Source organism: Piliocolobus tephrosceles, chromosome 6 (genome assembly GCF_002776525.5).
Source record: "Piliocolobus tephrosceles isolate RC106 chromosome 6, ASM277652v3, whole genome shotgun sequence".
Classification (NCBI taxonomy): domain Eukaryota; kingdom Metazoa; phylum Chordata; class Mammalia; order Primates; family Cercopithecidae; genus Piliocolobus; species Piliocolobus tephrosceles.
Window position 1 is genome coordinate 125,456,697 of NC_045439.1, and position 11,718 is coordinate 125,468,414.

The 11,718-nt window shown below is 40.9% G+C and overlaps 1 protein-coding gene across 1 annotated transcript; it reads right to left on the reverse strand.

Moving 5' to 3' along the window:
- Positions 1-995: 995 nt before the first annotated feature.
- RNASE6 (ribonuclease A family member k6) lies at positions 996-2,420 on the reverse strand. Its single transcript, XM_023186686.2, has 2 exons — positions 2,132-2,420; positions 996-1,768 (listed from the first exon to the last, which is right to left on the reverse strand). Exon 2 carries the CDS (start codon positions 1,761-1,763, stop codon positions 1,311-1,313), a length of 453 nt encoding a protein of 150 aa, XP_023042454.1. The 5' UTR covers positions 1,764-1,768; positions 2,132-2,420; the 3' UTR covers positions 996-1,310.
- Positions 2,421-11,718: the final 9,298 nt, after the last annotated feature.

An 11,718-nucleotide genomic window follows, 5' to 3' on the forward strand; every position in this document is an offset into this window, starting at 1 on the left:
GCAACCTCCGCCTCCTGGGTTCAAGCGATTCTCCTGCCTCAGCCTCCCAAGTAGCTGGGATTACAGGCACTGCCACCATGTCCAGCTAATTTTTTTGTATCTTTAGTAAAGATAGCGTTTCACCATGTTAGCCAGGCTGGTCTTGAACTCCTGACTCAGGTGGTCCACCTGCCTCGGCCTCCCAAAGTGCTGGGATTACAGGCGTGAGCCACCACACCCAGCCTAGTGCTTTCTTCTTGATCTATACTTTCTATTTGTCCATTTCAATAGATAATGGAGGATTGACTCTAAGGTTACTACAGTGGATTATTATCCCTATTACTACTACTATTACCTTATATTTAAAACATTAACTGATTAAAAAGAGAAACCAATGGAAAAGACATAGGATCCTTCAGTTGCCAGTGTCAGAATCTATGTGTGAAATTATCATCAACTATCTTTGAGATATCAGTACTACCTCCAATTAAACATAGACAATGGCTTCCAGGGAAATACATAAAGTCGTGAGCAGAGTTTGAAGAAATGCTCCAAAGTCCCAAACGCTCTCCTTTCTTGTGGAAGGAACTGGTAGAGGCCCCAGGGAGGCCTTAAAAGTTTTCTAGGGGTCAGGCACGGTGGCTCAAGCCTGTAATCGCAGCACTTTGGGAGGCCGAGATGGGCGGATCACGAGGTCAGGAGATCGAGACCATCCTGGCTAACACGGTGAAACCCCGTCTCTACTAAAAAATACAAAAACTAGCCGGGCGTGGTGGCCGGCGCCTGTAGTCCCAGCTACTCGGGAGGCTGAGGCAGGAGAATGGTGTGAACCCGGGAGGCGGAGCTTGCAGTGAGCTGAGATCCGGCCACTGTACTCCAGCCTGGGTGACAGCGAGACTCCGTCTCAACAAAAAAAAAAAAAAAAAAAAAAGTTTTCTAGGGACTTAAAGTCAAAACAGCGTTCCTTTGAATACTGGTAAACAATGCTTTGAAAGGGGATCTCAAACACACACTCATTAGAATGCAGCAAGAAATGGTTTTATTGCTGTGAACACAGGGCAATAAAGCTTGGCAAAAGTTGCAGGGTTAGAAATCGGAATCTTTCTTTGCTCTCTTCCCTATTCTCTTCTCTCGAAAAGTACAGAACTACAAAGCAGAAAATAATCTTATTTCTTTCCATCTCAACTCTGGTCTGGTGTCCTAAGCACTCTAATTCTCCCAACACCTTTCTTCTTTCTTCTGTGGGAACAAGAAAATCAACAAAAGAAAAGAAAACGTGGATGCAGTTGTAGCAGAAGCTATGCCAAATGAAAGGAAAAGCAGTGGGTGCCTTAGACAATACTATCTAAGTGTACAGGAACCAACTTGTAGGGGGGGTCGCTCTTCTGAGGGGGGTCACAGGCAACAATGAAGAATTTGTACTGGGCGGCAGCACTATAGCGGCACTGGGGGTACTTTCCTGAAGTAAGTCTGCAGTCAGTCATGTTGACAGGCTTTGAGCTCTTGTGGCAGTTGTGCTGACGATTTTTGCAGATGATGCTGAGCAAATCACAGACAGCAGCCACATTCTGGAAAGAGTCATGCAGAAAGGTATTTTGATGCTTACAGTGCTGGGTGTAATTGTTGATGCCACTCATTGCTCTGTTGCATTGAAGAGGACTTGGCTGTATATGCTGAATTTCAAACCAATGAGCCCTGGTGAGATGCTTAGGCCAAGCATGAAGTAGACACACTGGTCCCCATAGAACCAGCAGCAATAAAAGAAGAGGAAAGCGTAGCACCATCTTTTCTGTGTAGAAAGAGAGAAGATAATTATAGTAGGAGAAGCAGTAAGAGCAAACATTTTAATCATAACTATTTAGATTTTTATTTTGCCTTTTAAGATGTTATAGCTCCCTTTTAAAAACCATTTTCTTTCTCACAGAGTCTCACAATTCTATAAAGAACCTGAAGCCCAGGAAACAGAAATACGACTTCTCCTTTGATTGGCCTATCCCATTTTCTTTCACCTGTACTCATGCATTTGATGACTGTCATATCAGAAACAGTTTCTTCCATCTTCCCTCCTGAAATATTTACCTTCTATCTGACCACTACCTCCCAGCCGTCTTTACCGCTCTACTCGCTACAGCCCTGAGGCCTTCTTTCTTACCTGGTCTCAGTGTTGGGGCTCCTAATAAGAACCGAGGCTGTGATTAGTTTGAAGCTCAGAAGCTGTTGTCTGCCTTTCTTCTCTAACCCTTCAAGTCCTGTGTGTGTAGGGAAGGGGAAGAAATATTCTGAGCTTTCAGAAAGAGAATCCTAGGGCTTGGCAGATTAACTTCTTGTGCGAGTTTAGATTAAACTCTTAGACTTTCATGCCTGTTCTTTAAAACAGTATCATTATCACGCGTATACAGGAAGGCTAAGCTGACTTAAAGAAACAACATGACTGAAAACTCACAGTTTTGAGGAACGGATCACTTCCTGATATGGGTTGAGTGCTTCCTGCCTCATCTGAGGCTTCAGTGTTTTTTTTTTGTTTTTTTGTTTTTTTTTTTGAAGCTTTATGATTTCTGTTTCTTAAGAGAAAATATGTCACATAAATATTATATAATACCTGCCACATACTTGGTATTGTTGTAAGTTCCTACAACAGATGTGAATAAATTATTCATTTTCAAATACTTATTGAGCCAGGCACTGGGCTACACAAATTCAGGAGCTCACGATTTAATGAAAGAGATTAGAGACAGGCAGGTAAGTATATAGACAAGTAGATTATATTAATATAAGTAGCACTTACAGTGTGATGGAGGACACTACAGGAGGCTACGGGAAGATAGTAGAGGGGAAGAATTGTTGGAGGGCACAACACCTGAACTGTATTTTGAGGAATAATTACAAGTTAGGTGAAGAGAGTGTTAAGGGCCTCCCAAAGATGGAACTGTGTATGAAAAGACCTGTAAGCCTGAAGAAGAAGGCCAAATTTAGAATGTTTGCCTCTTGAATTTGTTCTTACCTTTTCACTAGTATTGCAACACCCTTATTCAGAAACTCATTGTCTCATGGAGGGCTCACATAAAAGCCTCCCATGTGGACTCCTTGCCTTGCTTTTTTCTCCTTCCAATCCATTCTACACATTACTTCCAGATTAGTCTTTTTTTGAGCAATATATAATAGTACAACACTCTTGCCTCATGCTTTTATGGCTCCAAATATCTGCAGAATAAACATAATGTCTGTTTATAGCAAGGTTGCAGGATACAAGGTTAATATACAAAAGTCAGTTGCTTTCTTATATACCAGCAATGAACAATTGCAATTTGAAATTTAAAACACAATACCATTTATATTGTACCAAAGAAAGTGAAATACTTAGGTATAAATCTAACACATTATGTAAAAATTGGCATGAGGAAAAATTTTAAACTCTAATGAAAGAAATTGAGGAAACATAGATACTCCATGTACATGAGTAGGAAGACTCAATATGTTAAGATGTCATTTCCTCTCAACTTGATCTCAATAGATTCAGCACAATCCCAATCAATGTCCCAGCTCATAATTTTGTGGATAGTGACAAACTGACTCTGAAGTTTATATAAAGGTAAAAGATTCAGGTCGGGCGTGGTGGCTCACACCTGTAATCCCAGCACTTTGGGAGGCTGAGGCAGGAGGATCATGAGGTCAGGAGATTGAGACCATCCTGGCTAACACAGTGAAACCCTGTCTCTACTAAAAATACAAAAAATTAGCTGGGCTTGTTGGTGGCAGGTGCCTGTAGTCCCAGCTACTTAGGAGGCTGAGGCAGGAGAATGATATGAACCCAGGAGGCGGAGCTTGCAGTGAGCCATGATCCCACCACTGCACTCCAGCCTGGGCAACAAAGTGAGACTCCATCTCAAAAAAAAAAGATTCAGAATAGTTAACACAAAGCAGAAAAAGAACAAAGTCAGAAGACTGACATGACCCAACTTCAAAACTTACTATAAACCTACAGTAATTAAGATAGTGTGGTATTTGTGAAAAATAGACAAATAGGTCAATGGAACCAAGTAGAAAGTCCAGAGGTAGACCCACACAAATATAGTGAACTAATCTGTGACAAAGGATCAATTTTCAATTCAGAAAAGGTAGTCTTTTCAACAAATGGTAGAATTGAATGTCTATATGCAAAAAATAAATATTTTCATAGATTAGATTTCATACCTTTTCATAGACCTGGACTTTTCACCTTTCACAATTTTTTTTGAGATGGAGTTTCACTTTTGTTGCCCAGGCTGGAGTGCAATGGCATGATCTTAGCTCACCGCAACCTCCGCCTCCTGGGTTCAAGTGATTCTCCTGCCTCAGCCTCCCGAGTAGTTGGGATTACAGGCATGCGCCACCACGCCCAGCTAATTTTGTATTTTTAGTAGAGACAGGGTTTCACCATGTTGGTCAGGCTGATCTTGAACTCCTGACCTCAGGTGATCCGCCCACCTCGGCCTCCCAAAGTGCTGGGATTACAGGTGTGAGCCATCGTGCCTGGCCACACAAATGTTAATTCAAAATGGACCATGGACCTAATGCAAAATGCAAAACTATAAAAATTCTGGAAAATAACATAGGAGAAAATCTAGGCAACCTCAAGTTTGGCAATGACTTTTTAGATATAATAGCAAAAGCACAATCCATGAAAAAAAAATATTGATAAGTGGAACTTAATTAATATTAAAAGCTTCTCCTCTGCAACAGATACTATTAAGAGAATAAAAAGACATGCCAGAGACTGAGAGAAGATATTTGCAAAAGATATATCTGATAAACGAACATTATCCAAAAAGAACTCAAAAAACCTCAACCATAAGAAAACCAACAACCTAGCTGAAAAACAGGCAAAACATCTGAAAGGTATGGGGCAAAGACAATTTTTCCTCTCCCTCTGAAGGTTCAAAACTTCTGAAATGAACTGACAACAGACAGATTAATGGAAGAAAAAGGCATGCAAATTTATTATTGTGCATAATCATGGGAACCATACAAATTATGAGACTTAAAAAAGACTAAATAGTTGAAATTCATATACCCTCTTCATAGGGGAGGGGAACATGGGGAAAATGTAGGCAATTTTGAGGAGTTTTAAATGTTTTTTAGGGAATTGGCCCCAAAGAGCAGACAATAGTTTGTCAATGAGTCTCTTTGGAAGCTGAATGGAAGGGTGACGAGTTATGGGAAGGTGAAGAGTAGAACTGCACTATGAACAAAGGTTGTCTCATTATACAGATAAAGTCTCTTAGGTACTCTTTTGGAACTGCTCTTGGAAGAATAGATGAAAGGTCTGAGTGTAGTGTGAAGAGACTTTTAGTCTCTTCTCTTTTCAAGTGGCTAGTATTTCCTGTTTATCTGATGAGATTTTTAGAAAGGGGGGTCTTAAGACAACTGCATTGCTTGGAAGAAGTTTTCCTTATCCAGACAAGAGAACTCCCAGAGAGAGCTCCTCTCTGCTTTTGAGAGCTAGGGGGAGGAAAAAGAGCAGATTAGAACATCTTTGGTCCTGAGACAGCTTCTAAGAACTTTTGATTTCTTTAATTCTTTAATTCTAGGTAAATTTAATTCTTTAATTTAATTTACTTTCTTTAATTCAAAAGTATTCAGAATGCCAATGCATCATAGTTTGTAGTATGATTCTCTGCACCCCAACACTTCACCAAACAAGATATACAGACAGCAGATGAGCAGTGAAAAGATGTTCAGCATCACATTATTTGCAGAGAAACTTTTCCTCTATCATTTTAGGTTTTAAAGGTGGTGGCAAAGGGAGCTTGTGAATTAGAAAAAGATTAACAGGAGAAAAAGTCAAAGTTTATTTACACATGCACACAGGAGTATTACATAATGAGTAACTTGCTGAATAGCCAGAGGTAAAGTTATATACCAACTTTAAAAAAGTGTTTCTGGCCAAATGTAGTGGCTCATGCCTGTAATCCCAACATTTTGGGAGACTGAGGCAGGAGGATCACTTGAGGCATAGAGTTTGAAACCAGCAACAGCTCATGCCTGTAATCCCAACATTTTGGGAGACTGAGGCAGGAGGATCACTTGAGGCATAGAGTTTGAAACCAGCAACATAGCAAGACTCCCATCTCTATTTTTAATAAAAAGATTTGGCCGGGCACGGTGGCTCACGCCTGTAATCCCAGCACCTCGGGAGGCCAAGGTGGGCAGATCTCCTGAGGTCAGGAGTTTGAGACCAACCTGGCCAACATGGTGAAACCCCATCTCTACTAAAAATACAAAATTTAGCCGGGCATGGTGTGGGCGCCTGTAATCCCAGCTACTCGGGAGGCTGAGGCAGGAGAATCTCTTGAACCCGAGAGGCGGAGATTGCAGTGAGACAACTCCTGGGCAACAAGAGTGAAAGTCTGTCTCTAAACTAAAATAAAAAATAAAAAAATATTTTTGTTGGGGCTTCAAAAGGAAAATATGGAAGGTTCTAGTAAGCTTTCTGATGCTAATAGAAATGGGTAGATTGATTTCTTCCTGGCTGGAAGTTTCCTTGTATGGGGGTTTATGGCAGCAAATGTACACATCCCAGTGCTAAGGGGCTGTCTCCTTTCAAACAGGAAAATACCTTTGAAGGGGATCAGTGGCAGCTGAATTTTCAAGAGGCTTCAGTTAAGTTTAGACAGTGTTTCTTTCTGCAGCTTCTGTCTGTTCAGACATTTTCAGTTTAAAATAATTTTCATGCCACTGTAATGATAACAGATTTGTTACTTGATGCACAACAAATGGATATAGTAAGACAACAGAGACTGAAAAAGAGAAAGAGTTTAATTTTCATAGGGCAGCCAAATGAGTACATGGGAGGTAACCTAAAATTTGGTTTTGGGTTTAGGGATAGGGTTTTTAAGGAGTCTGGAAAAGGGACAAAGTGTGAGGATTTCTGATTCATCAAGAAGTGAGGGTGAAGTCGTGGGACAGGGACATGAAGAAATTCAGCATTCTTGTGCCAAGCCAGTTCCTTGGTAGGGGTCTTCAGACTGTTTAGCATTAGCTGTTGCATTGGAATTCAAGATCAGAAAAACACCTTAAGCAATTCTTAAGCAAAAAGGTTTCATGATTCTGGTATCAGAGATTCTACCTATAGGAACAATTGGGGAATAGGTGGTCAGCGTGCTACTTGCGAAGTTAGAAGCTACAGGAAAGTGGGTTGAAGTGTACTAGCATGCTATGATTAATGTGCAATTCTGCCTAGAGCCTGGCTTGCAACACTCCATAACTCTGCAAGGGCAGTATTGCCATATTGGTGGGCTGTGAATCCCTTCAATCTATATTAGAAAATTGCACATCAAAACAATGGGATAATACTACACATCTACGTGAGTGACTAAAATGCAGTGAAAACTGACATCATCAAAGGTGGTAAGGATGCAGAGCAGCAAAAATGCTGATTGAAAGGACTTTGAACCTGGAGAAATATTTTGGGGTGACATATTCTTGTTTCCTATGAGAGTTCAGTTAGGCTAACTTGGATCTGACAACCATCCCTTGGCTCAATAGAGGGGACTGCAGACCTTAGTGGACAGCCTCACCAATACTGCACACAAAAGAGGAAGGGTATACCTAAGGGGAGTCAATATGCAGCTATCCAAATAACGGGTGGACCACCAGGAAAGCCAGAGAAACAACACAAAGCTATTACTAATTGCTCTTAAATCTACTTTCCTCCTGTACTATTTTGAACAACCATCTGCTAACCCTTTAATAAAAGCAAGTTTTAAAGAGTTACTTAAATGAGATATTTGTGAGAACCTACTATAGGAGACCAGAATATGCCACTACAAAATATGCTTCTGTAGTATAAATACTATTTTGAACTGCTTATTTTGAGAAGCAGTATACACAAGACAAGCTCTGAAAACAGAGTGCACATTGCCCTTTTGTAAGGGAATTTGCGTTTATAAGGGAAACCTTCATTTGTAAGGATGTCTCCTTCTCTGTACCAGAAAGAGAAAGGTGACTCTAAATCAAAAGAAACCCTTATCAGTGAAGAAGGTACTGACTTAAATCTGCATGAGAAAGCTTTCCCTTGCGTACTATACTTTTCCTGGTCATCTCCCTGTAAGTTGCTCCCCGACATGCTTCTTCCTTTGCTTTAACTGAAAGCATTTAAGCCTAAGTTCTAGCCACCCTTTGAGTTGCTTTCTGAGCTTCTCTCATGTACACATGAGATACACATGTTACTAAATTTCTATTTTTCTCTTGTTAATCTTACTTTTGCTACAGTGGCCCCAGCCAAGAACCAAAAGGGTAGAAGGAAAATATTTTTCCTTCTCTACATATATTTTGAAGAGCATTTGTCAACTGAGAAAAACAAACAGTATTGTTTCTTCTCATATGTATATTGATCCTACAGACAGAGCTACTGGTTTGATACTAGTCTCTTCTGAGTTTGGTTGTAGAGATTGTCATCTGCAGGTGTCTGCTCCTCCCCAGGCGCACTCAAAAATTGCAAAGTTGAGGAACTGCCTTTGGAACATGATGACCAATCTAAATACACTGACTACTCATTGAGACCAGAGTTATAGGAAAGTATGCAGTCACTTAATAAATAATGTTGACACTTTGGTCTTTTCTTTAATTGTTTCAAGGCCAGAGTCATTTCCACATTGTAGGGGTCTGAAGAACACAAGGTAATTTTCCCTGCCCAAACTGCTCTAGGGAAAATTGTATGAAGTAAACATTTCTTACTTTGCATCTCACTCCTGCAATTAGCAAACAAAATTTCTCATGGACTCAACTTGCTTGTGAACCCAACATTTTTGTTTTGTTTTGCTTTTGTTTGAGACTGACTGGAGTGCAGTGGCGCAATCTTGGCTCACTGCAATCTGCGCCTCTGGGTTCAAGTGATTCCCCTGCCTCAGCCTCCTGAATAGCTGGGACTACAAGTTCGTGCCATCACACCTGGCTAACTTTTTTTTTTGTTGTTAGTAGAGACGGGGTTTCACCATGTTGGCCAGGATGGTCTCAATCTCCTGACCTCGTGATCCACCTGCCTCAACCTCCCAAAGTGCTGGAATTACAGGCATGAGCCACCGCACCCAGCCTTCCCAACACTTTTTTATCCCATTTATTTCCTCTTTCCTACACAAAATTTAAGTCTTAAGCTCCATTATTGAGCAGTATTGCAGTTTAAAGTCTTCCAACCCCTGCCCTGTCTCTACCAAGTAAAAATGGTTATTTTCAGATAAAATTATTTGTGCTAATATATTCTACTTGATGTGTTGTCCTTAGGAAATGTAATGCTTTAGTCCATCTTTTTTTTGAGATGGAGTCTCACTTTGTCGCCAGGGCTAGAGTACAGTGGCGTGATCTCAGCTCACTGTAACCTCTGCCTCCTTGGTTCAAGTGATTCTCGTGCCTCAGCCTCCCAAGTAGCTGGAATTACAAGCATGGGCCACCACGCCTGCTTAATTTTCTTATTTTTAGTAGAAATGGGGTATCACTATGTTGGCCAGGCTGGTCTCAAACTCCTGACCTCAAGTGATCTGCCTGCCTCAATCTCCCAATGTGCTGGGATTACAGGCATGAGCCACCTCATCTAGCCCTTAGATACATTCTTTTTGGGTTTTTTTTTTTTTTTTTTTTTTTTTTTTGGAGATGGAGTCTCTCACTGTCACCCAGGCTGGAGTGCAATGGCACAATCTCAACTCACTGCAACTGAAAGGACACAAAAATGTGTCCTCACTCTCCTGCCACACCCTATTGCTAAACCTTTGTTCTGCTCTCACAAACATTTTGTAAAGATTTTGTAAGTTCCTATTTTTCTTTCTGTGGCACGGCAAGGTCACAAGACGCGTTTAAGTAAGGTACATTCATGTTGCAAAACCTGTTGTCAAACCTGTCACAATATGATTAACTGCCTTTGTCCTGCTTCTGTAGGACTGCTTTCCCGCCTCGGGGTTTGCGAAAACAAGCCCTGCCCCTACCCTGCAAGCCCCTGATAAACGTCATCAGAATTTCAAAATTAACTGAAATACTAGAAATGGCGGGAACCAATCATAGTTAGCCAAATCGCCTTGTTCAAACACTAGCCAATCATACATCTGATTTGTATAATGATTCTATGCCTACTTTTCTTAGACTATATAACACTGTTTGGGGCCCAGTGGGGGAGCTCTCCTGCGCGGCTCGTTTCACGAGTGAGTGAGAGCTCCAGGTTCGAACCTGTAATAAAGATCATTGCTGCTTGGCTTTGACTCTGGACTCTGGTGGTCTTCTTCGGGGAATAAACGGTCTGGGCATAACACAACCTCCACCTCCTGGGTTCAAGCAAGTCTCCTGCCTCAGCCTCCCAAGTAGCTGGGATTAACAGGCACCTGCCACCATGACTGGCTAATTTTTTGTATTTTTAGTAGAAATGGGGTTTCACTATGTTGGCCAGGCTGGTCTCGAACTCCTGACCTCGTGATCCACCCACCTTGGCCTCCCAAAGTGCTGGGATTACAGGTATGAGCCACCATGCCTGGCAGAAACATTCGTAATGAATTGAGTCCAGTAGGGACATCTGTAGGTCTGTGGTTGATAAAAGAGGAGTTCCTTTTTTTTTAATCCTAAGAATGTATAGCTCCCATACAAATGTCAACAAAAAAAGTCAAACTCCATAAAACATTTAAAAAGGTTTACTATGAGCCAAATATGAGTGACCATGGCCCCGAGGCATAGTCTCAGGAGGACCTGAGAACATGTGCTCAAGATGATTGGTTTACCGTTTGGTTGTATAGCTTTTAGGGAGATATATCAGTCAATATATGTGATATATACATTGGTTCAGTCCAGAAAGGCAGGACAACTTGAAGCAAGGGCTTACAGGAATTAGTTGAATTCAAAGATGTTTTGATAGGCAATTGTTTGAAACAGTTGTTATTATTGAAAGACCTAGACTTAATAGATAGGAGTGTCTGGGTTAAAATAAAGGATGGTGGAGACCAAGGTTCTTATTATGTAGATGAAGTCTCATAGGTGGCTACCCTTAGAGACAATAGATGGCAAATGTTTTCTATTCAGACCTTTAAAAGGTGCTAGACTCTCAGTTAATCTCTTCAGGATTGGCGGGCCTGGAAGGGGAAAGATCTGATTATGTTAATAGAGATTCCTTACAGATGCAACTTTTCCCCACAGAAGATGGCTTTGCAGGGCCATTTTTCAAAATAAGGCAAAAAATATTTTGGGATAAAATATTTTGATTTCTTTATCTGTCATGTGATGTTATGGCAGAGTCAGGTTGGAAAGTAAGCCACATTAAATTACTTATTTTCACAGTGGTGATATGCTTTAGTTCCACTCAGATTTAAGGGTATTGACAGAACTGACTGGGTATAAAACATGAATTATATATAGAGTTAAATAAAACCCACTTAATAATATTTTATGGTTTTCAGGGTGTGATTCTCCAAGCCCCTTAGATAGGAATTTGAGCAAGAGAGAAAAAAAAGGTCAGAATTCAGTCCTCACAGATGATGGCCTGCTGTATTTTTTGTTTGCTTATTTGTTTTTGTTTTTTGAGACGCTTTGGTTCTGTTGCCCAGGCTGGAGTGCAGCAGCACCATCTCAATTTACTGTAGCCTCCACCTCCCAGGTTCAAGTGATTCTCTTGCCTCAGCCTCCTGAGTAGCTAAGATTACAGATATGTGCCACCACACTTGGCTCATTTTTTGTATTTTTAGTAGCGACAGGGTTTTACCATGTTGGTCAAGCTGGTCTCAAACTCCTGAC

Excerpts from the sequence above, each read along its gene's own strand:
- RNASE6 (XM_023186686.2), bottom strand. The coding sequence starts at position 1,763 with ATGGTGCTACGCTTTCCTCTTCTTTTATTGCTGCTGGTTCTATGGGGA.